The sequence below is a fragment of the Megascapheus bottae genome, chromosome 21 (assembly GCF_031878675.1).
Source record: "Megascapheus bottae isolate mThoBot1 chromosome 21, mThoBot2.hap1, whole genome shotgun sequence".
Taxonomy (NCBI): domain Eukaryota; kingdom Metazoa; phylum Chordata; class Mammalia; order Rodentia; family Geomyidae; genus Megascapheus; species Megascapheus bottae.
In genome coordinates this window covers 25269243-25294233 of record NC_143529.1, presented here as the reverse complement: position 1 = coordinate 25294233, position 24991 = coordinate 25269243, and the positions used below count along the sequence as shown (strand labels likewise).

At 54.3% G+C, this 24991-nt stretch overlaps 2 protein-coding genes across 4 annotated transcripts; one reads left to right on the top strand and one right to left on the bottom strand.

The window, feature by feature from the left end:
* Positions 1-527: 527 nt before the first annotated feature.
* Positions 528-4486, bottom strand: Inha (inhibin subunit alpha). Its single transcript, XM_090354893.1, has 2 exons — positions 4080-4486; positions 528-1548 (listed from the first exon to the last, which is right to left on the bottom strand). Exons 1-2 carry the CDS (start codon positions 4357-4359, stop codon positions 716-718), a joined length of 1113 nt encoding a protein of 370 aa, XP_090211019.1. The 5' UTR covers positions 4360-4486; the 3' UTR covers positions 528-715.
* A 638-nt stretch (positions 4487-5124) lies between these two features.
* On the top strand, positions 5125-23965 carry Obsl1 (obscurin like cytoskeletal adaptor 1). 3 transcript variants are annotated; one of them, XM_090354890.1, is made up of 20 exons: positions 5125-6423; positions 8707-8976; positions 9060-9311; positions 9457-9759; positions 9901-10197; positions 12294-12566; positions 13156-13428; positions 13888-14160; positions 16669-16941; positions 17665-17940; positions 18015-18302; positions 18482-18757; positions 19275-19544; positions 19677-19949; positions 20899-21165; positions 21981-22093; positions 22548-22704; positions 22842-23003; positions 23308-23412; positions 23688-23965. In XM_090354890.1, the coding sequence occupies exons 1-20, from the start codon at positions 5394-5396 to the stop codon at positions 23963-23965; spliced, it is 5709 nt and encodes a 1902-aa protein (XP_090211016.1). In that variant the 5' UTR covers positions 5125-5393. The 3 variants fall into 3 exon arrangements, with proteins under 3 accessions (XP_090211016.1, XP_090211017.1, XP_090211018.1); XM_090354891.1 differs by lacking the exon at positions 18482-18757; XM_090354892.1 differs by lacking the exons at positions 16669-16941; positions 17665-17940; positions 18015-18302; ... (7 more) ...; positions 23308-23412; positions 23688-23965 and adding an exon at positions 14497-14790.
* The last annotated feature ends 1026 nt before the right edge of the window (positions 23966-24991 follow it).

The following is a 24991-nucleotide window of genomic DNA, read 5'->3' as shown; positions in this document are numbered from 1 at the left end:
TACAGTGTCTGCCTAGCATACATGAAGCCCTGGGTTCTATTCCTCAGTACCACACACACAGAAAAAGCCAGAAGTGGTGCTGTGGCTCAAGTGGTAGAGCACTAGCCTTGAGAAAGTCCAATACATTATATATACTACGTATTATATATATATATATATATATATATATATATATATATATATGTTCATATTCTCTGACCTTGAGTGAGGCACCCATCAGTTAGGGCAGAGAATGACCGGGAAGGGGTTTCTGGCCCCCTGAGATGGAGGCAGGCAGTTCCTTTTAGGTATGTCAGGGCTGTCAGCCTGACTGATACGTCAGGTTCCATTTGTGAGATGCCAATTCCATCTCCAGAGTGGCTTTGAGACACCTTTGTAGCTTCCCAATAGATATGCCCCCAATGACAACTCTTGGGCCTCATATGTCTAAGGTCAAGTGCAGCTGCGTGACCCGAACTCCCACAATGCCGTGCTCTCTCAGGACCCAGACCTCCCTAATGCCATATCAGAGAAGAATGCATGCCAAGTCATATGCACTGTGTTCTTTATTGCCACATGTTAGCCATGTGCGGAGTGGGACTGGCGGGGGAGACTGCAGGCACAGAGTGGAAGGAAAATGGAGTGGGAATGGCTTCCTTTCCACATTCCATCCTTCCTACCACTTGAGAATAGGGGGTATGGCCACCAACCATGGGAGAAGGAAGCAAGAACCCCATTAGATACAAGCACAGTGTTGGGTGAGAAGGTTGGAGACCGTCTCATACTTGAAAGAATACCCTCCATCTGAGGTCGTGCGGACATGGAGGGGCCTCCTGGTGCCAGGGAGGGCAGCACAGCAGAGCTGGGCCCCTGGTACCAAAGAATAGTGCTGAACAGGAGTTGGGGAACCCCCCGAGCCGGGATGGGGCAGGTCTCGTGGAGTGGGAAGCCCACAGCCGCCGTGGCAGTAATGGAAGATGAAATTGGGAGGGTGCACGATCCACCAGTCCCAGCCCAGCTCCTGGAAGGAGATGTTGAGCGAGGCTCGGTGGCAGTGGGTATGCACGCTAGGTTCCTCTGGAGGCTTCTGCAGCAGGCGCAGGGCAGCAGGAGACCAAGGCCAGGGCCTGGGGGGAGCGGAACGCCGGGCTCTCTCCCCTCCGCTGGGTGGTCTCGCCCGAGTGTGGGCCACCAGGAAGGGTGTGGTCTCAGGCCTGGCTGAGCAGGTACAGAGAGGACAGCGTAGCAGTAGCACCAGGACAGGGTGGGTGAGCAGACTGAGGGCAGAGGTGGCCAGGTGCAGCACAGCCCAGCGAGGAGGCGCTTGGCCCAAAGACATGGGCACGGGCACAGGCCCATTAGATGACAGCGCCAGCAGGCCCAGTGGAAACCCCGAGCTGTTGGAGGCCACCAAGACCTTCCTGTCTAGCCCTGTGTGGAACCACAGCCGGGCAGAAGTCACCTGGCGGCTGCGAGTGTGTTGAGATGGCCGGAAGACATAAGTGAAGAGACCTTCCTCAGCATCCTGGGCTAGGCTTCCAGTAGCTGGCTCGTCTTCACAGACGGCACCTGCAGGGGACAGAAGAGAAAGGGCAGGCTTCACTGGCAGGTAACAGGAGGGATGTGGCCACTGTGCACAATGCTGGCCATCTGATGAGCCCCTGCCCAAATTGGGGGACTCTCCACAAGCTCAGGAGAACTGACACAGATGGAGCCCAATTTTTCACTTAAGAAATAAGAGTAGGTACCTACACACAATGGAATTTTACATAGCCATTAGAAAGATAATACTATGTCCTTTGCAAGGAAATGGATGGACCTAGAACAAATCATATTAAGTGAGGTAAGCCACGATCAGAAAGACAGGTTTTCTCTCCTATGCAGAAGCTAGATCTAAAGAACACGGGGACATAATAAATTACATAGGTCTCTAGACATTCACACACAGTGAGAACAGAGGTGGAAAGTCTTAAAAGAGGAGCACAAAGGCACAATGTTTATGTGCATATGATCATACAAAATAATATTTATCAAAACGCACTTCAAAATATCTGCATACCCAATGCTATGGACATGGTAATGGAAATATAAACATAACTATGTAGATATAAAAACCTATGACTATAGACATGTTTTATTTCCTAAAATTAATGTTTCTATGACATACAAACCGTTAGCCTAATTTGATTAAGTTCTAAATACTAAGTCCCAGTGATTGTAAATAGGGATTCCCTTCTTGAACACTCGTTTGTTAAACCTGTCTTTTAAAATATGATGTAAAAATCAACGTTAATAAAGAAAAAATGCACTTCAGGAAAGGGAAACAAAAAGGATTTTTTTCTATTTAGCTGTTTTTGTTTTGCGTTCTGTTTGTTCATTTATATGCCTTTGGGAAGGCACAGAAATGGAGGGACCAAGGGTGAACAAATGCAATAATGGTATTCACTGGACACCATGGATGAGAGGGAAAAACACTGCTCCAAAATACATGTATTATTTACCTTATATAACTGTAACCCCTCTGTATATTACCTTTATAATAACAATTTAGCGAGAATTCAATCTTTGCTTGGCCAATGCTATTGACATGATACTGGAAATATAAACACAACTACATAAACATAAAAACTTATGACTCTATAAACATAATATTTTATTATATAGATTAATATGTATCTATGACATACAAACCCTCAGCCTAATTTTAATTACATTCTAAAATCTAAGTGTCAGTGATTGTATATAGAGATTCCCTTCTTGAAAACTTGTTTGAAATATGATGTAAAAATCAATGTTAATAAATTATTTAATTAAAAAAATAACAATTTCAAAATTTTTTAAAGAAGAACATTAACAACTTCCTTAAGCGTTTTTGCCAATTAATATTCCAAACATCAATGTGTGTAAGAGTTTCTGTCACTCTTGGCCTCTTTAACATTTCAGGCTTAAACTTTCAAATCATCATATAGTGTGAAATGAGATTGTTATATTATTCTTTCTATCTTTTGTGATATCAGAAACATTGTATGATCAGTTCCTTTCAGTAATTATATTTTTTTTTACCAGTCCTGGAGCTTGAACTCAGGGCATGAGCACTGTCCCTGAGCTTCTTTTGCTCACGACTCACACTCTACCACTTGAGCCACAGCGCCACTTCCAGTTTTTTCAGTGTATGTGGTACTGAGGAATCGAACCCAGAGCTTCATGTATGCAAGGCAAGCATCTACCACTAAGTCACATTTCCAGACCAATCATATTTTTTAAAGACAGCATGACACAAAAAAGAAAGGGACGAAGAGGAGGGGGAGGAGGAGGAAACAGAGAAGAAAGTAGGATGTAATTCAAACTAGAGGCTACTCCTTCCCCCAGAAGTGCAGCTGGCATCCTTACCTGACATACATAGACTACAGGAAGTACTTAGAGGCTGGTCCCCAAGGGCTAGCAATTGAGGTATATCATATAGCTTCTCATTATAAGTTCATGACAATTGATCTGTTTTGCAGGTAAAAACCTGGGGCTTAGAGAAATTAAGTGACATTCAACTAGTTAAGTACCCAGGCTGAGAGGTCATCTGATCCAAATGTCATACTCTTGCTCCATTTGGACAGAAGTGAAGGAGCAAGTGGGTCCCATCTGGGGTTGGGGGGGGTGCTTCATTTATTCTGTGTACGGAACAAAGAAGGGAAACAGCACATAAGGAGATGAGACAGGAACACAAGAGAAAATAGAATGGTTTCCTAGACATTTCCCAACTAATCACTCTGCATCCTTTCAACTACCTGGAACTAAAGGAACCAACAGGCTGAGAGCAGAGGCAGAGGTAAAGAGAAAGACGGCAGGAAGGAGCCTAGACCCTCATCTTCTAGATGCTTCTATATGCCAGTCACTCTGGGTACACAGTTCACTCAATCCTGAGAGGAGCTGTAGCCGTTTGTCACAAGACGGACAGAAGCTCCAGGTGGTTTAGCAATGGGACCCATTGCTATAAAGATGGCTGAGTGGTGAAGCTGGGATTCAAACCCAGATCCACCTAACTCCCAGGCCCTAGCAGTTCTAAGCTGCTTCTCAACCTCACCCTGCCCGATCCCCACCTCCATTACCAGTGGCTGGGAAAAGGATGGCCTGGGAGATGTCGTCGTCGTCCTCCTCCTCCTGGGGCTCAGAGGCTCTGTGCACCATGGTCCTCCGGGCATGTCTCCGTGGCAGCCGCCTGACTCCAGGGCTCCCACTTTCCCCGGTCACTGCCGGGGGACCCAAGGCGTCCAGGAAGAGGGCCCTCACTTTGGCCAGGACAAGTTCCCGGTCCAGTTCTGGCCCGTGGCAGCCATGTCCACTTTGTGGGGCCAACAGCAAGAGCAGCAGCAGGAGCAGCCGGGGCATCTTAGCTCACCTGGCTCTGCCAGCTAGGAACCTACACCCTGCCCTGAGCCCCTTCTGTCCAAATCTGCTGGAGACCTCCCTACTGTCTCTTCCCATCCCACCGCCCTCCCTCTTCTACCTTTCTCACCCCACTCTCCCCCGGTCCTTCCCACGCCCTGCAGTCCAAGTTGCCCCTGCCCATGGCATTGAGACCTCCTATCTCTGACGCAGATGTCTGTGTCCCTGAGCCTTATCTCCCACTCCCGCCAAGAATGTGGGGGAGGGGGCTAGGGAGAATGTTCACCCCAAGTGACCTGACCTACACATTCAAGCATGCAAACTTTCCCCCCTTACACACAGCCCTCGAGGCACCCAACACAAAGGTGCCATCAAGTGAGACAGGATCTTGGGAGCCCATGTTGGTTGGCCAGCTCCTGCAAGTGTCATTTGTTAGGGAGACAGAATGCACCCAGCCCCCTCAGACCTTCTTGGGGCCCCTTTTAGCCAAGCAGCTGCTTGGGCCTGGCAGTGTAGGAGGAAAGGCTGGAGAACTGGGGCTCCAGCGGGGGGCAGGTGGTCCTGCCTGCTCTATACTTAGCCTGGAGGAGCCAGTCTGGGCTCTTGTCCTCCAGCTGTGTCATCAGAGAATATTTTTGGGATTGGCAGCTGCAGGAGCTTCTGCCACTCAGGCCCAGGCCTGGCTAGCGGTTGGGGACCTGGCGGTTGGGAGGTGGGAGGGAGGAGGGGAAAGAGGCCCGGGCAGTGAGTGGGAGGGGGCTGGGAAGAGAGGCTCGGGAGAGCAGGAAGCCGGGCCGCGGGCAGGGGAGGCCGCGGGGCCCCTGGCTGCGAAGGCAAACAGGAAGGACTGCCCCCTGCGCGCTGGGCTCGGGGCCCGGGAATCTCGGCTGCTCCGACGAGCTGCAGCTCGGGCCCGAGGGTAAGGAAGCGAGTGGGGGAGAAAGCGGAGGCCGGGGAAGAGCCCCCCGCGGGTCCCCACGCTCGCCCCTCTTTCCCGGGCCTGGGTGCGCCCGAGCCGGCCATCTGCAGCCGCCGCGATGAAAGCGGGCTCGGGGAACCAGGGAAGCCCCCCGTGTTTCCTGCGCTTCCCGCGGCCCGTGCGGGTGGTAAGTGGCGCCGAGGCCGAGCTCAAGTGCGTGGTTCTGGGCGAGCCGCCGCCCACCGTGGTGTGGGAGAAAGGCGGGCAGCCGCTGGCGGCCTCGGAGCGCCTGAGCTTCCCCGAGGACGGCGCCGAGCACGGCCTGCTGCTGAGCGGCGCGCTGCCCACCGACGCCGGGGTCTACGTGTGCCGCGCCCGCAATGCCGCCGGGGAGGCCTACGCCGCGGCCGCCGTCACCGTGCTGGAGCCGCCGGCCCCGGAGCCCGAGTCCGAGTCCGAGTCCGAACCCGGGCCCGCCGAGCACCCGCTGCCGCCTCCGGGAAGCGGGGTGGGCGCGCCGGTGTTCCTCACGGGGCCCCGCTCCCAGTGGGTGCTGCGGGGGGCGGAGGTGGTGCTGACGTGCCAGGTGGGGGGCCTCCCCGAGCCCACGCTGTACTGGGAGAAGGACGGGATGGCGCTGGACGAGGTGTGGGACAGCAGCCACTTCGCGCTGGAGCCGGGCCGCGCCGTGGGTGGCCCGGGCGTGCGCCTGGCGCTGCGCATCCCGGCGGCGCGACTGCCGGACTCGGGCGTCTACGTGTGCCACGCCCGCAACGCGCACGGCCACGCGCGGGCCGGCGCGCTGCTCCAGGTGCACCAGCCCCCCGAGAGTGCCCCCGAGGACCCCGACGAGCCTCCGGGCCCCGTGGTGGAGCCGCTCAAGTGTGCGCCCAAGACCTTCTGGGTCAACGAGGGCAAGCACGCCAAATTCCGCTGCTACGTGATGGGCAAGCCCGAGCCCGAGATCGAGTGGCACTGGGAGGGCCGCCCGCTGCTCCCCGACCGCCGCCGCCTCATGTACCGCGACCGCGACGGCGGCTTTGTGCTCAAGGTGCTCTACTGCCAGGCCAAGGACCGCGGGCTCTACGTCTGCGCCGCCCGCAACTCGGCCGGACAGACGCTCAGCGCCGTGCAGCTACACGTCAAAGGTAGCGCCCCGCGGGCTGGGGCGGGCGGTCCTGGGGATTGGCCCCCAGAGACCCCTGAAGCCCTTCTCCTCCTCCCCTCTCTTAGGTGCCTCGATGGGGGCGCTGGGGTATGCGTGATTAATTCGCGTGACCCTTTCCTATCTCTACCAGGGAGCAGCTACCAGGGGACGCTGATAAATAATAGGTCTTCAGGAAGCCCCTGAACTTAGCCTAACTCCCCAGTTGATAACAAAGGCAAGATGGTGGGGGTGGGAGGAGAAAAGCAAGGAGTGGTGGATGTCACAAACCTTGGGAGACCTAGAACTCGGCTTTTTGACCTTGGCCATTTTAGTTCTCCTTCCCCAGCTGAATGTCCACTGGTAGCTCCAATTTGTAAGAGATTAAAAAAGAGCATTTAAGCCAGGCCCTGGTGGCTCACACCTGTAATTCTAGCTTCTCAGGAGGCTGCAATCTAAGGTTCCTGGTGCAAAGCCTGAGCAGAAGAGGTTACCGGTTACTTCTGATTAACCAGCAAAAGGCCCGACGTGGATATGTGGTTCAAACTGTAGAGTGCCAGCCAGTGGTTCTAAAAAGCAAGCCCCAATTCCGACACAGACACACACACACACACACACACACACACACACGGAACATTTGTCTATAAATTTATAGCATCCTCTGTTGTCGGTGAGAACAAAGGGCTCTCAGGTTGAATACACACATTTGGGGTGGAAGCTGTATCATAATAGTCTCCCCTGAACTTCTGAGGAAAGCCCTGGGGACAGCACATAAAAGAGAGGCAGCCTTGACAGAGGAAAACTGTCCCGCAGTTTTCAGCTATTCTTTCATTAAACTCCTCACGTTTGAGAAGAGAAAGGTGAAAGAGAAAACTATTTCACAGTTGAATCACCAAGAGTATCTAATCTATGCTTATATTACTCATAAGCAGAAAATTCAGAAGAAACAAAACTCCTCAAACTCACACTGAAGTTCTCCGTCACAGGATTTTTTTTTTATCACAACTTAGGGGATTTCATTTTAACTAGTTAGTACTCAACTTTTCTCCCTCAGGAAAAAAATGTTGGCAAGTTCTCTTGAGCCCTGCCTGGTGTGTAGTCAGGCGTGTGGTACCTGGGCTATGGTAGTGGCCTCGTGTACAGCTTGGTATGCACAAATCTTCCTGGCCAGTGCTGAACTGGACTAGTGTTATGAAAGGAAAGCCCGGCAGGGAGGCAAGAGAAGCTTCCCAGAGCAGTATATAAAAACCTGCCCCTCTGGCAACCCAATTAACCCTCTAGTTTCCTATTTCTGAAACATGATTTTGAAAACAATTAGAATTCTTTCAAAAATGATATTGAAGCTGGGCATCAGTAGCTCATGCCTGTAATCCTAGCTACTTAGGAGACTGAATTCTGAAGATCACAGTTCAAAGCCAGACCAAGCATGAAAGTTCCTGAGACTCTTCTCTCCAATTATTCACTGGAAAACCTGAAGTGGTGCTGGTGTCTCAAGGTGATAGAACACTAACCTTAAGCTCAAGAGTTCAGGGACAATGCCCAGGCCCAGAGTTCAAGCCCCATGACTGACCAAAAAAAAAAAAAAAGACATTCAAGTCAAACACCCGTGGCTCATGCCTGAAATCCTAGCTCCTCAAGAGGCTGAGATCTGAGGATCATGGTTTGAAACCAGCCTGGGCAGGAAAGCCTGTGAGACTCTTACCTCCAGTTAACTTCCAAAAACACCGGAAGTGGCATTTGTGGCTGAAGTGATGGAGCACTACTAGCCTAGGGCACAAAACAGTTCAGGAACAGTACCCACACAGAGTGTAAGCCCCAGGATGGCTCCAAAAAGAAAAAATGACATTCAGTACAAGCCCTGGTTGACTTTGTAAAAGATGGAGTTTGAAAGTCACAAATCTGGGATGAGTTCATGGCTCAAGTTGTAGAGTACAAGGCCAAAATACCCCAGAAAGGGTGGGAGGGATGGGGAAAAAAAAAAAGGAAGGAAAGAAGGAAGGAACTAACTTGTTGATCTGGTCCTACCCCTCCACCTTCCCCACTTTACAAGAAAACTCATGCACAGAACATTCAAATAAATTGCTGATGTGCCTCGTGAACATCAGATAAGAAGTGAGGTCATCTGACTTCTCTTCTGGGTTTAATTCCAATTCCATCTGGCTGCTGTCTCTAGAGAAAGCAAAAAGCCCGATCCAATGTATGTTCAGATGTCTCCCTTTTAACGGTTGACAGCCCCCCCCCCCCACCTTGCTCTAGAGCTTCTCTTTGCTCTCTTCTCTCTCTCCAGAGCCCCGCCTCCGATTCACCAGACCCTTGCAGGACGTGGAGGGGAGAGAGCATGGGATTGTTGTACTAGAGTGTAAAGTGCCCAACTCCAGAATCCCCACAGCCTGGTTCCGAGAGGACCAACGACTGCTGCCCTGCCGCAAGTACGAGCAGATCGAGGAGGGCGCTGTCCGGCGCCTCATCATCCACAGGCTGAAAGCCGATGACGATGGCGTCTACCTGTGTGAGATGCGGGGCCGCGTGCGCACGGTGGCTAACGTGACAGTCAAAGGTCAGCCGGCCAGTGGGAGGAGATCAAGGCTGAAGCCATTAGTACCTTCACCCCGGGCTAATGGATTCTCGTCCACATCTCAGGACCCATTGTCAAGAGGCTGCCCCGGAAACTCGATGTCTTGGAGGGAGAGAATGCTGTGTTGCTGGTGGAGACTCAAGAGGCTGGGGTGGAGGGCTGCTGGAGCCGAGATGGGGAGGAGCTGCCGTCCACTTGCCAGAGCAGCTGTGGCCACATGCATGCCCTGGTTCTTCCAGGGGTGACCCGAGAAGATGCTGGCGAGATCACCTTTAGCCTGGGCAACTCTCGTACCACCACTCTGCTCAGAGTCAAATGTGAGGGCAGGAAGGCCTCTGGACAGGGCAGCCAGGGTGGGGAGGGTGACCAGATGCCAGTGTCTGGATTGGTAAATGGGGAATGGGTGTGAGGCGAAGGGGGCTTGAGCAAGGCCCAGCAGGTACAGCCCCTGCCTTTGTCTAGGCATCAAGCACCATCCTCCGGGCCCCCCTGTGATGGTGGAGATGTTCAAGGGCCATAAGAACACGGTCCTGCTGACTTGGAAGCCTCCTGAGCCTCCCCCGGAGACCTCCTTCATCTACCGGCTGGAGAGACAGGAAGTGGGCTCTGAGGACTGGATCCAGTGCTTCAGCATTGAGAAAGCTGGAGCCGTGGAGGTGCCAGGGGACTGCGTGCCCTCTGAAGGCGACTACCGATTCCGTGTCTGCACCGTCAGTGAACACGGCCGAAGTCCCCACGTTGTGTTCAACGGTTCTGCTCACCTTGGTGAGTCCGCCTTTCCGGACCCTGCCGGTCAGTGCTGTCCCTCAGTTAGGCCCCCCCATCTTTTCTCCTCCTTGACCTTCCGTCCCTATCCTCTGCTACCCGTTCTGATTCAAATTGGCCACACCCTGTTCCTACCCTCAGTGCCCACCGCTCGCCTGGTGAAAGGTCTGGAGGACGTGCAGGTATATGACGGGGAGGATGCGGTCTTCTCCTTGGATCTCTCCACCATCATCCAGGGCACCTGGTTCCTTAATGGGGAAGAGCTCCAGAGTCATGAGCAGGAGGGCCAGGTGGAGCCTGGAGCCCTGCGGTACCGAATGGAACAGAAGGGCCTGCAGCACAGTCTCATCCTGAAGACTGTCAAGCACCAGGACAGTGGAGCTCTGGTTGGCTTCAGCTGCCCCGGGGTACAGGACTCGGCGGCCCTCACCATCCAAGGTTGGTGCTTGTGGGGGCTTGAGTGGGTAGACTCAGACACCCTGTTGACTAAACATGGCAAATGCTCTGGGCAAGGAGAGTGAGGAGCCAGGATAGGCTCAGCTTGAGATCCAGAAACATAGTTAGTGCACTGTGTGTTATCTTTGTCAGTATCATACTCCCGTTCCCTGGAGTGTTTTGTACTGAACAGAATTCTGTCCCATTTGTCAGTCCTGGACAGCTGTCCTTGACTCTGGTTGCTGTTGTCTGTAGCAGCTTCCTATGTGCCACACATAATCCTAATCACTTGACTCTAATTCATTAGCCCTATGAGACAGGGTCTTTTGTCATTCTCAGGTTACAGGTGAGGCACCCAACAGATAAGTGACTTGCTTGAAGTCACAGACATGTAAGTGGTAGTTCTGGATTATGAACCCAGTCTTGATTCCAGTCTGGGCCCCCTTTGAAACAGAGAACACTGTGATATCAGCCATCCTGCCATTCTGGAGCTCATAAGAACAATCAAGAAATTAAGCAGTACCCAAGAGCAGGTTCTTGAGGTTATAGTGCCAGTGTCACAAGCAGAGGACTTAGTTAGAAATCACCAGCCACAAAAGCAGCATTCCTAGAGGGGACTGGCTTTCAATACACATGTCCTGGCCCCTGTGCGCTTGGAGGTCGGAGGCTGTTTAGGCATTATTAAATACACTAATACCACTACTCTTTTAAGTGTTGCCATATACCCTTGTTTTAGTCCAGTTTCTTTATAACAGAATACCTGGTGCCCATGCTTTGCAAAGGAAAGAAGTTTGTTTAGCAGATTTTTAGAAGCTGAGTTGTCAAAGACTAGACAGCCCCTCCTGTAAGAGTTCCCTTTGGCTAAGTCACAACATGGTGAAGAAGTGGGAAAGGGAATGACCATGTGTAGAAGAAGCCAAGTTCATAGGGCAGCCTCTATAACAACTCACTCTCTTAACTAATTGGAGTCCCAGGAGCGCTGCATTAATCACTTCCAAGGATGATGCTTCCAGTGATCTAGCTCCCTCCCAGTGGACTTCGCATGTCAAAGGTCCCACCTCCCACTATTACCATACTTTTTTTGGGGGGGCCATTCCTGGGGCTTGACTGGGCCTGGGCACTGTCCCTGAGCTTCTTTTGCTCAAAGCTAGCCTCTACCATTTGAGCCACAGTGCCACTTCCAGATTTTTCTGTTTATGTGGTGCTGACGAATCAAACTTGGGGCTTTGTGCATGCTAGGCAAGCACTCTACCACTAAGCCACATTCCCAGCCCCCTACCCTACTTTTTTCCCCAAGTGCTAGAGATTAAACCCAGAGCCTCATGTACATGCTAGGCAAACAGTCTGCCATTGAACCACAACCCCAAACCTATTTTTAATTTATTTTTACTAGCATTCATCAGTACTGCTGCTTAAATTCAGGGCTTCCCCCTCTTGCTAAGCTTTTTCTATTCAAGATAACACTGTACCACTTGAGCTACAGCTCCACTTCCAACCTTGTGCTGACTAATTGGACATAAGAGTCTCATGGACTTTTCTGTATGGACTGGCATTGAACCATGGTCCTCAGATCTCAGCCTGGTGAATAGTTAGGATTACAGATGTGAGCTACCAGTGCCCAGACAGCTTGTTTCTCTTCTCCCACCCCTAATCCCTATTGATCAACAGCTTTCGATAAGGTCCTTTATGCTGATCTCTGGTGCTGCTGAAATGTATTTCAAGATTATCTACTCTCTTACCTTTTTCCTTCTTTCTTCTCCTTCTCTTCTGCAGTAGTACCTGTTCTGAGTGTGTGTGTGTGTGTGTGTGTGTGTGTGTGTGTGTGTGTAATTGTGTATATGGGTATATATATGCTTATGCAGATGTCCATGAAAAGGTATGTATTTTAGGTCTGTCTTCCCCATATGTGGAAAGCCATTAGATGCCATGTTTTTTGGGTTTGAGTTGCCTCTCGATATGACATCCTCCAGCAGTTGTCTTCTCTGGTGTAGTCACCCCAATAGTGAGCACATGCAATGAGGAGAGGGGCGTGCATCTGAGACAGGGCCAATGCAGCTTGACGGAGGATGTGCTGTGTGATCAGACTTCTCCCTACACAGAGAGCCCGGTACACATCCTGAGTCCTCAGGACAAAGTGTCCTTGACCTTCACGACCTCGGAGCGGGTGGTGCTGACCTGTGAGCTCTCACGTGTGGATTTCCCAGCAACCTGGTACAAAGACGGACAGCAAGTGGAGGGGAACGAGTCACTAGTGGTGAAGGTGGATGGGCGCAAACACCGCCTGATCCTGCCTGAGGCCCGTGTCCAAGACAGCGGCGAGTTTGAGTGCAGAACAGAAGGGGTTTCTGCGTTCTTCAGCGTCACTGTTCAAGGTCAGGTTCCTCCAGCTGAGGCTGATTCTGGGCCATGAAAGCCCCACCCTCTGGTCTGTCTGATGGAGGGAGGGGTTCCCTTGTAAGGAGGGCCGGGGGGCCAAGACACACATTATACATCACTCTGCACTCGCATCTCTCCTTCTCTAGCACCAGCACCCTCTAATACACTTGCCTTCTCTCTTTGCTGAGCTGGGTGAGGAAACCAAATGCGATCAATGGAAGGAGAAATGGGTGCTAACATTTTATCGGGGACCTGAGCCTAGGACGGTATAAATACTTCCTAAGTATACTGTATTGTTTAACCTTCAAACAAGATGAGGCACCATGTATTTCCAGCTCACAAAGAAACAGGCTTACCCATGACCACATGGCGGCCAGCTTCCCAGCCCAGGTTCACACCAGGCCTGGCCTTCTGCTGGAGGACGACTGCTCGTACACCATTGCATCTGCTGGTCTGGTGGCTTTCCTGAGTCCCCCGTCCTCCACCCCCTTGTGCAGACTCGTGTCTCCTAGCCTCAGGGTCAGCTTGGAACCTTGTGTCCCATGCAGGGAGTGTCTGTGTGACCCTTCTTTGCTCCCCATCCAGACCCCCCAGTGCACATCATGGACCCCCAGGAACATGTATTTGTGCATGCCATCACCTCCGAATGCGTCATGCTGACCTGTGAGGTGGACCGAGAGAACGCCCCTGTGTGCTGGTACAAAGACGGGCAGGAGGTAGAGGCGAGTGACTTCATCGTGCTGGAAAGCGAAGGGCCCCGTCACCGGCTGGTCCTGCCCACCGCCCAGCCCTCGGATGGGGGCGAGTTTCAGTGTGTTGCTGGAGAGGAGCGTGCCTACTTCACTGTCACCATCACAGGTGGGGAACAGAGGCGCCGCAGCCACTCCTAGGCCATTCTTCATCCCTGCCACCCTCCCCCTAGCTGTCAGACCTCCTCCCTTCTCTTTTCTGAGTGTGGTCTAGCCACACTCAGGAACTGCATTGCTGTGAGCATTGGCCACGCCCTGCTTTCTCCATTCTTCCCCATTCTTCTGGAGATCCCTGCTGCTCGTCATCTTTGGGGTTGGCAAGTCTATTGCAGCACAGATGGTCTCAGGCATCAGAGGGGTCAAAAGATCTCGGAGGCTTGTGGGAGAACCGAGCTTTACCATTCCTCCTTCCATCCCACCTCTGTCCCCAACCATAGAAACATGGGCCCCACCGTGAAGCCACAGCAACACATACCTCTGCGGTATGGGGAGCAGATGTGGATCAGGAAAGCAGAGGGCATTCCAGCCCAGCCCCTTGTGCCCAGCAGCAGCTGTCCTTGTCCTGCAGATGTGTCCTCATGGATCGTGTACCCCAGTGGCAAGGTGTACGTGGCGGCCGTGCGCCTGGAGCGTGTGGTGTTGACCTGTGAGTTGTGCCGCCCCTGGGCCGAGGTGCGCTGGACCAAGGATGGTGAGGAGGTGGTGGAGAGTCCAGCGCTGGTCCTGCAGAAGGAGGACACCATCCGCCGCCTGGTGCTGCCGGCCGTCCAGCTTGAAGACTCCGGCGAGTACTTATGTGAAATCGATGACGAGTCAGCCTCCTTCACCGTCACGGTCACAGGTGTGGCCCCACCCCAGCTCCCCAGAGTCCCCACTCAGAGCCCAGCAGGGAGGGAGAAAGGGGCTATGGGGTACATACATCAGGGTCTCTGCTGGAAAACCATCTCAGTTTGGTCCCACCCTGGGGCCAAGGCCAGGACAGTTATGCTTTGCCAGCTCATTAACATTGTCTTGGCCAGATGCAGGCTCATGGGCTACACCAGCAGGTGAGTGATACAGGCTCCTCTGGTTGGGGGTGGGGGGGGCTGCCAGTCTAGTGGGGGAGGCAGCCATTAACCAGGGGTCGCAAACAGGCAGTCCCTTTACAGAGCACAGATGTATTTTGTTTGGCCTGCAGAATCTTACCAAAGTCAGGACAGTTCAAATAACAATCCGGAGTTATGCGTCCTCTTGAAAAAGCCGAAGACCCGGCGGCTCTGGTCTCGCTTCCCCCCATGGCGACGAACAGCTGGCACTGAGTAGCAGCTGCCCCATAATATGGGGCCCTCCATTCCTCTGTTCCCCCTTCTCTGCTATTCTTTTTTGCCTCTTCCCACACTGCTTCAGCCATTGACCTGCCCTACCTGACCCCTGTGGGTCTTTTGGGTTTGCGACCCCTGTGTTAAACCAATAAACACACCAATGAATGTGCGGTGATACCTTGTGATAAGTGCTGTGAGGGAAGAGTCCAGACAGCAGAGGAGAGGCAGGGATGGCTCGAGGGGAAAGCTGCCGTTCCACACACACACACAGGGCCATCCCTGGGCCAGGCTCCAGACACATTCAGCGGCATGCAGACAGAGGAGCTCACTTCCCTCACAGAGCACACAGCCTGGCAGGAAAGCCCCCTGTGTTAGTCACACTGTGTGCTGGCGAGGGTTGCTATAGGAATCCGAAGGTTATCCTGGTTAGGAGGTGAGAAGTTCCTCCAGAGACAACACTGAAGCTGGGGACAGAGAAAATTCTAGATGGGAACACTACAGACAATTAAGGAAGTGATGGGTTCGTGCCAGAGATTTCAGGCCTATAGCCAGTGCCAATCCCATTGTGTTTAGGCAGTTGTGGGTGGCACAGAAGAATTCAATATCAGTAGCTGGCATGGATCATCCCACTGTTGCCCTTTCCCTGTCCTGCCCAGGCTGAGCTGCTTCAAGACCCTGCTCCCTGCCCCAGATAGTGTAGCCCACAGTGCCCGTGAGCTAGATATGCAGCCATCTTCACACACTCCTGACCCACACATAATGGCCACACAAATTCCAGCTTACACGAGTCTCCCCACAAAACACTAGACTCTTCACATAGACATTACCAGAGCAGATCAAACCCATATCTAGCTGAGGATGCCGGCACAGCTGTGTGTTTGCTGTCCCGTAGCATACCTTACTCCTACCGTCCCATCCTCAAGTGGACGCCTTCTGAAGCCTCCTGGTCTTGCTGGGTCTCAGAGGACCACCCTGCACTCTCCAGACTCTAAATTAAACCTGTGTGGGGCGATGGGCTGTGTAAATCCCAGCCCTTCACCCTGTGAAACCTGAGACCAGGAAGCTAGCAGTTCTCCAGCCAACCACAAGGGGGCCAAAAGTGCCCAGATCTGCTGGAGGCTTGAGGATCCCAGGGCCTGTGAGGGTGTTGGCAGGCCAGAGCCCAGTGCACTGGTCACCTCCGGTACTGTCTTGGCTTCCTTCCTACAGAGGAGAAACCTGAACTTAGAGATAAGCTCTCAGAATCAGCATGTAGCATCCCTGGGGAACACTTAGACAAGTACAGGCAACTCACGTGCACTGATGCATGTTCCTGCAAGCCTGGGTTAGACACAAATCCTTGTAATTGCAAGCAGAGTAGGAACCTGCCCGAAACAGATGCTTCACCTTCCTCAGGCCCTAGAGGAGCCGCAGCCAGCTGTGACCTTAAAAACATTGCTTTATAGCCCTGTGCTTTAGTTCCCTCATCTGGAGAATGGGGGAAGTATAATAAAGACCTAGCCCCCAGGGTTGCTGTGAGGGCTTAGAACAGATCTATCTCAGAGCCTTAGGAAATGTTACAGTCTGCTCAGATCCACCATTCCTCACCCATAATTCTGAAGTGCAGAGTCCTGGAAAAATGGCTTTTTGTTTGTTTGTTTTTTTAAAGTAAGTTTAGTGTTCAAAGTGATCTCAGGAAAAAACAAACAAACCTGGATTTAAGTACGGTGAAGCTATTTCTCCTCTTGAATTATCCAGTAGGGTTAATCTATCTGTGTCTTTGCATCAATAAGACGTGAGCAAACCCTTTACGATTTCCTGTTTAGGGTAAATCATTCCACTGCAAAATGTTAATGTGATTGATTGTGCTGAGAAGAGCCCTGGATGAAGCTGAGGAGAAGTGCACCACATCTAGAATCTAAAGCATTCTGGATTTTGTAATCCTGCTGGACCCCAGGAGTTAAAGAACAGATCATAGACTTATACTTGCTTATTATTATTACCCTGACGATTGCCTGTGTCACCAAATAGCTCCAGGAAGGCTGACTTTGGCTGCCCTCACTCTGCAGAGCCCCCAGTGCGGATCATTCACCCCCGGGACGAGGTGACCTTGATCGCCGTGAGCTTGGAGTGTGTGGCCCTAGTATGCGAGCTGTCTCGAGAGGACGCGCCTGTACGCTGGTACAAGGATGGCCTGGAGGTGGAGGAGAGCGAGGCTCTGGTGCTGGAGAGTGATGGGCCTCGCCGCCGCCTGGTGTTACCCGCTGCCCAGCCTGAAGATGGGGGCGAGTTCGTGTGCGATGCTGGAGATGACTCGGCCTTCTTCACTGTGACTGTCACAGGTGGGCAGTCTCTGGGGTGCTCCCAGGAAGTAGAGAGATGGGGTTAAAGGACAGACACCCAACTGCAGTGTGTCTCCTGCTTCCCACTTTCCTCAGTCTCAAGCATCGTAGATCCCTGCTTGCCCCAAATCAAGTTGGGACAGTGACACAGGCCTGTGGAGAGTGAGTCTAGCAGTTAGGACCATTCTGTCATTTAGTCACCAAATGTTTATTGAGCTACTACTTTGTGCGTGATACTATTCAAGACATAAGGAGCTCGGTAGTAGCTGGGTGCTGGTGGCTCACGTCTGTAAACCTAGCTACTCAGGAGGCTGAGATCTGAGGATCAGGGTTTGAAGCCAGTCTGGTCATGAAAGTCCATGAGACTCATCTCCAGTTAACCACTAGAAATCCAAAAGTGGTATTGTGGTTCAAAGTGGTAGAGTGCTAGCCTTGAGCAAAACTGCTTGGGGACAGTGCAGAGGCTGAGTTCAAGCCCCATGGGAAAAAAAAAAAAGTTCAGCAGTGAACTAGTGAGATAAAATGTGCCTAGAGGCAGGTGGAAGGCGGGTTAGGATCTGATCTAGGTGTGAGTCTGACCTCTCAGTCTGTGTGGCCTTGGGCAAGTCACTTTCCTCTTAAGAGCCCTCAGGTCTTCATGTGTGCAGTGCAGTGGAAGGGCAAGAAGGGGCCTGATGGTTGAATGAGCCCCTGTGGCCCGCCCTGTGTCTGCCCTCCTACCAGCACCACCAGAGAGGATTGTGCACCCTGTGGCCCGCTCCCTGGATCTGCAGTTTGGGGCTCCGGGGCGTGTGGAACTGCGCTGCGAGGTGGCCCCTGCTGGGTCCCAGGTGCGCTGGTACAAGGATGGACTAGAGGTAGAGGCATCGGATGACCTGCAGCTGGGAGCAGAGGGACCCATCCGCACCCTCACGCTGCCCCGTGCGCAGCCTGAGGATGCCGGGGAATATGTGTGCGAGACACGCAATGAGGCAGTCACCTTCAACGTCAGCCTGGCTGGTGGGTGTGCTTGGCCAGCCCCGGGTGGGGAGGCTGGGGCAGGCCTGGGCTCATGCCCTCCTCTCTTTGTGCAGAGACCCCAGTGCAGTTCCTCGCACCGGAAACAACTCCTAGCCCACTCTGCGTGGCCCCGGGCGAGCCCGTGGTGCTGTGCTGTGAGCTGTCCCGGGCTAGCGCCTCTGTATTCTGGAGCCACAATGGGAAGCCCTTGCAGGAAGGCCAGGGCCTAGAGCTCCAAGCTGAGGGCCCCCGCCGCACTCTGTGCATCCAGGCTGCAGAGCCAGCCCACACAGGCCTCTACACCTGTCAGTCTGGAGTAGCTCCAGGGTCCCCGAGCCTCAGCTTTACCCTCCAGGTAGCTGGTGAGTAGAATAACCTGGCCAGAAAACTTGGAAATACCCCCCACCCTCCCACCCCAACCCCAGGCTTCCCTGCTTTCCTGGCACCCCTTGTCCTTCCCCTGCCCCTCTGCTCAGCACCTTTCCCTCTTGCCTCCTGCTCAGTGCCCATCTCCCAGTGACGCCCAGCTCTGACCCCACAGAGCCCCCCGTGAGGGTGGTGGCCCCTGAGGCAGCCCAGACGAGGGTTCGGAGTGCCCCAGGCGGGGACCTAGAGCTCGTGGTGCACCTCTCCAGGCCAGGGGGCCCTGTGCGCTGGTACAAGGATGGGGAGCGCCTGGCGAACCAGGGGCGGGTGCAGCTGGAGCAGGCCGGGGCCAGGCAGGTGCTACGGGTGCGGGGGGCACGGAGCGGGGACGCTGGGGAGTACCTGTGCGATGCTCCCCAGGACAGCCGCATCTTCATCATCAGTGTGGAAGGTAATAGTGCACTCCTTTACACTCTGCGGGCCCTGCCACCCCAAGGACCACATCCTACTTCTAGGCCCTTCTCATTTTCCCTCTCAACCTCCCTTCCAACACATGCATGACTGCCACTGGGCTAAGAGCACCGGAAGCCTGGCCGGTGGCTGAGGAAGGGCATCTGGACCTGACCCACAGAGGTTCTCCCAGACTCTGTGTCCCGGGATGTGCAGGACATGAGCCATGCTAGCTAATCTCTCGGAGCTCAAGCTCGGAAATGAAAGGATGGCGTTTATCTTACTGGCTGTTGTGGTTGCTCGTCTAATGGTATAAATACTTAGAGTAAATGACAGAGTATCATGGGCCAGGCTAAAAGGATTAAGTGGGCATTGGGGATGTCCCATGGCCAACACACACTAGACTTGGCCTTCACCTAAGGTGTTCAAGGTTGGGGAAGTGAGGGCCTTCTACCCTGAGAAGAGGGCAAAGAGAGGGACCTCAGCCCAGCTCACAGCCAGGCACCTCCTCCCTCCAGAGCCACCGCCAGCAAAGCTGCTGTCCGAGCTGACACCCCTGACCGTCCATGAGGGTGATGATGCCACTTTCCGGTGTGAGGTTTCACCACCAGAGGCAGATGTCACCTGGCTACGCAATGGAGCGCTTGTCACCCCAGGGCCCCAGATGGAGATGGCCCAGAATGGTTCGAGCTGTACCCTGACCATACGAAACTGCCGGTTGGAAGACACAGGGACTGTGACTGCCCGAGCAGGGGGCACCACAACAAGCGCCCGGCTCCACGTCCGAGGTGTGGTGCTAACGATGCTCTACACCCACCTCACGGCTCTGTACCTACCTGGCCAGGCAGCCTGGCACTTCTGCCCAGTCGGGGCAGGGCCAAAATCCAGGCTCCATGACCTCCTCTCATCTTCCCCTCCAGAGACAGAGCTGCTGTTCCTGCGGAGGCTGCAGGACGTGCGGGCAGAGGAAGGGCAGGACGTGTGCCTCGAGGTGGAGACAGGCAGGGTTGGGGCCGCAGGGGCTGTGCGTTGGATTCGAGGTGGGGAGCCTCTGCCCACTGACTCGCGCCTGTCCATGGCCCAAGATGGCCGCATCCATCGTCTCCTCATCCATGGTGTCATCCTGGCTGACCAGGGCACCTACGGCTGTGAGAGCCACCATGATCGCACCCTAGCCAGGCTCAGCGTGAGGCGTGAGTGTCCTGTCCTCTCCTAACTCGTCACCTGCCTGTGCACAGCCTCTCCTGGCTGTCCGAGAGTCACACACACACACCAAAGTGCCCTTTGTTGCTGAGGAAAGTTTGTCCTGCACATCCCAGGGTAGGGTGGGGCCTGAAGTAGCCTGCCCAAAGGCGAACCTCCTTCTTTTCCTAACATTTCCTAGTTACCTCAGCAGTCCATGTGGACTTTGCTTTCAATTTCCTATTTCTAAGTTGGCCTTGCCCTTAACATAAATACTGTACTCCAAAAAGGCTCTCTGTGTTTAGCTATGAGTCTAGCCACACCTGCCTTGGTACTCATGCTTGTTTAAGAAGCAGGGATGGTTGGTACCACAAGGCCCAAGCCACATTTTAGCTATGTGACTTCATGCAAGTTACTTAAACTTTTCTTGGGCTGATGTCTACTTGTGGAAAGTTGGAAGATATTAATGGAAATAACAAGAACAAAATGCCCTGGCAAAGCTTGGTGAATTACTATGGTCAGCGATTCATACTCTCTAATCATCAAAGTAAACCCATGTCTCAATGCTATTCGCTTTGTACAGTTGGGAAAACTAGGGCCCAGAAGTGTGAAAGATGATACAGCACAAAAACTGTACTGTGCAGCTAGGTTCCAACTCCAGTGTGTCTAACCCCAGATTCCTGGTTCCTTCTAATGTCACAGCACCCTGCTTTCAGATCCAGGAATCTCCTAACCTGACTTCACATCCTTTATATGTCCTCCTTTCCAAACCCCAATCAAATCCAGTTAATTGTTCTGTCTTCTTCCTGCCTGCTTCCCTCCTCTGACCTTCTCTAACCAGGGCCTTAGATTAGGGGTTGAGGGAAGCTCAGACAGGATCAAGGGGGGGACTAGCCCTTGTACTCTCTTCTCAGATCTGAAGTCCCCATCCTCCCTCTCTCCCCATCTCCCTTGTACCAGCGCGGCAGCTGCGAGCTCTGAGGCCTCTGGAAGATGTGACAGTCAGCGAAGGGGGCAGCGCTACCTTCCAACTGGAGTTGTCTCAAGAGGGTGTGACCGGGGAATGGGCCAGGGGTGGAGTTCGGCTGCAGCCAGGGCCCAAGTGCCACATTCACACAGAGGGCCACACACACCGTCTGGAGCTCTACAGACTGGGCCTGGCGGATGGGGGCTGCATCTCCTTCACAGCTGACTCCCTGCGCTGCGCTGCCAGACTCTCAGTGAGAGGTGTGGCCTCTGGGCCTACCACTGCCTGCTGAAGCCTCTGTGTGTGACCACTGATCCCACTGCCCATGTGGCCCTTACTGACTCTCCCTGTCTTGATGTGGCCCTGACTGACCTCCTAGCCAGTGTGACTCCCCTAACTTGGCCCTGTGCAGCCCTTGTGATTGCCTTACCTGAATGTGAGTGTGTGACCATTCCAGACCCATATGGCTTAAATGTCCCACAGCAGTCAGCCTGCCTGAACATAGTCTGCTGATCACTCTGGAACTCAGGACCCACACCTTCTTCTTGTGGCCGCAAGGCCTGCCAAAGTGTGGCCCCTGTGACCACTCAAGTCCCTCCAGATGGTTGACTGTGCCCATCTAAGGGTGACTCCTCTGGCTACTCGGCTTGGGTGTTCAATTTTGATTTCCAGCCCAGTGTTCCCCATTGCCTGCCTGCTGTAGAGTTCCCCGCCCCCACCAACACACACACATTGCTCTGCCGAGCTCCACTGTCTTTTGCTGCCCAGGGCCTGGTGTTTTCCACTTCACTGAAATGCCTGCCTATGGGTGTCCCTCTGTTACCTCTATTCCATCTCAGCATGTCAATCACTGCTCACCTTCAAGAGTGGCTCTCAGATGGCCTTCTGGTCTCTGATGTGTCTCCCAACCTCCAGCATCCCCTTTGAGCCACTTGTCCTTGCATGTCCCCCACTCATGAGTAGCCTCCACTGATAACTTCGTCTAAATGTGTCTGCCACTGACTCCTTGTGCTCAAATGTGTTCTTCATATTGCCCTGACCTGGTCCCCTATGTGCCATCCTCCCTCTCCCTCAGAAGTCCCAGTGACCATTGTGCGAGGGCCACAGGACCTAGAGGTGACCGAAGGTGACACAGCCACGTTCGAGTGCGAGCTTTCCCAAGCCTTGGCTGATATTACCTGGGAGAAGGTCAGAGCCTGTCCGCATAATAGTAATAAGGCCTTCAATAGAATCAATTAACCTTCAGCCCATGTAGCTGGCACTGTACTAAGATTGGCATGACATTTAACCCTTCAATCCTGACAACAACCTGATGTTATCTTTATGTTTGCTACTAATGAGGAAACATGTTCAATGGGATGACAAAAGAGCAGACAGAAAAGGTTGGTCTGTTTGCCTAATTCTAGAATGCAGACTCATTCAGTGTGAGTGGTAGGTACATGAATCTGAGTGCCCTGGGCCCATGGTGCCCCTTCTGGGCCCTAAGGTCCCCAAAGAGTGACACCTTCTCAAAGTGGCCAGAGCAGGGGAACTCAAGTCAACCATAAGTGTTGTTAGCAACAGAGAGGGCGCTGTCCTTCGGGGTCAGGGATGCTACTGGCCAGCTGGGCTCAGCCCGACCCTCTGCAACTCCGATCTACAGGACGGGGGCGAGCTCACCCCCAGCCCCCGACTCCGGCTCCAGTCCCTTGGCACACGTCGCCTTCTCCAGCTGCGACGCTGCAGCTCCTCGGACGCGGGGACCTACAGCTGTGCGGTGGGAACCACACGCGCTGGGCCAGTCCGCCTTACCGTGCGTGGTGGGTATGGGCCCAAGTTCAGACCCGGGTTTCCGCCCCTACCCCGCGGCCCGCCCCCGGGCGCCCCAGCGAGGGCGGGTGCTGGGCGTGGCCTCGCTACGCCCCGCCCCCGTCACGCCCCCGGGCTCCGCCCTCAGAGCGCACGGTGTCAGTGCTCCGGGAGCTCCAGTCGGTGCGCGCCCGCGAAGGCGACGGAGCCACGTTCGAGTGCACGGTGTCGGAGGTCGAGACTCCCGGGCGCTGGGAACTCGGAGGCCGCCCGCTGCGACCCGGAGGACGCGTCCGCATCCGACAGGAAGGTGAGGTCGCCTTGTTACCCTCTCTTGCCCCAGGCCGCCGGGTCCCAGATTCAGGCGGACCCCGCCCCCGGGTGGCCCCGCCCCCAGGATGGTCCCGCCCTCTGTCAGGCCCCGCCCCATGGCCCCACGAGCCGAGCCCGGCCTCTCCAGTCCGCATGCGGCTCCCTGGCCCGGCTGCTCTCCTTTCCTTCCGCGCCGGGTCGCGCCCGCCCCATCGCATGCCGCCTACCGCACGGACCCAGCCTCATCCCGGCCCGCTCGGCGGAGGCCGCCTGGGTCTCGTCAGCACCTCCTTCACCTCCAGGGAAGAAACACATTCTGGTGCTGAGCGAGCTGCGCGCCGAGGACGCCGGTGAAGTCCGCTTCCGAGCGGGACCCGCCCAGTCCCTGGCCCTGTTGGAGGTGGAGGGTAAGCCACCGGCGCAGCCAGGGCACGGGCTGGGAACGGGCTTCGACCGTCCTGGGGCCGACCGACTGGCGAGTGGTCCCGGGGACGCTCCTTCCCCGCGCTCCCCTCCCTGTGCGGGGCACGGAGGGCAGCGCGTTTCCTGTGGACGGGACGCGGGAGAGACTTGGGATTGCAGATGCAGGGGGAACCGATGGTAGGAGTGGAAGCCATAGCGGGGAAAGGAACACCTCTTCTGGGGCCATGCTGTTAACTTACACCCCTGCTCCCACCCCCAGCGCTGCCTCTCCAGATGTGCCGCCGCCCCCCTCGCGAGAAGACCGTTCTGGCTGGACGTCGGGCCGTGTTGGAGGTGACTGTCTCCCGGTCGGGGGGACACGTGAACTGGTTCTGGGAAGGGGTCGAGCTGTGCCAGGGGGACAAGTATGAGATGCGCTGCCACGGTGCCACCCACAGCCTGGTCATCCATGATGTACAGTCTGAGGACCAGGGCACCTACTGCTGCCAGGTGGGCCAGGACAGTGCCAACACTCGGCTGCTGGTAGAGGGTGAGTAAAACGCACTGGGCAGAAGTTAGAGGGGTAGACCAGCTGGCCTTGGTAAGAGGGGGTATTGAGGAGCCCCCAGAATGAGACACTCCTATGGGCAAGTTTCCAGGGCTTAGGAAGGACTCTTGGCAGTCCTGGCAGGATTGAAACTGGAGAGTGGAAGGGGGGTGTGGTGGATAAGGGGGGATGACCACACCAGAGACTGGGAGCAGAGAGAGCCCTGAGTTCTCAACAACAGGGGCAGAGCGCTTGGTCAGCTGCCCCTTTTCTCATGCTCTTCCATTTCTACTTACCTACCACTACCTGTGCCCACATGTATCCCTCACTGGCTCTAGCCCATCTACATTCACCATCAGCCCAGGAAGAAAGTAAGCTAGCTGAGGGCTCACGCCTGTAATCCTAGCTACTCGGGAGGCTGAGATCTGAGGATCACAGTTCAAAGCCAGCCCAGGCACGAAAGTCCATGAGACCCTTATCTCCAATGGCACTGTAGCTCAACATGGTAGAGCACTAGCCTAGAGCTGAAGAGCTCAGCGACAGGGCCCAGGCCTAGAGTTCAAGTCCCATGACTGAACCCCCCAAAAATAAGCTAGTTCTGTTCCTCACACAAAAGGCACCCCACTCTTTTCCTCGACCCCCTGCAGTCCCTTCACAAGGCCTGTTCTTCCTTACCCTAACTGCTCGCAGAGACTCTAAAAGAATGGGGCCCAGCAATTCCCGTGGGGGGTGTCCAGGCTCTGCAGGGGGGGAAGGTGGTGCCACCCACTCTCCCCAAGCCCCACATGGAGTCATTTCTCTGCAGGTGACTAGGAGACTGCCCAGGCCAGGCGGGTATCCTCGGAGACATGGGAACCAGAGGTGTTTGGAAACAATAAATGTGCTGCCGTTTGTTTCCCTGCCTGTGTGTGCCTTGCCTGGAGCCCCTGTAGTAAATGACCCAGGAGCCTGACACTGCAGAGCTTCCAGCTTGACCCATGGAAGTGCCAGCCACCAAACACCACCACTCCTGACTGAGGCCACACAGTTTGGCACAT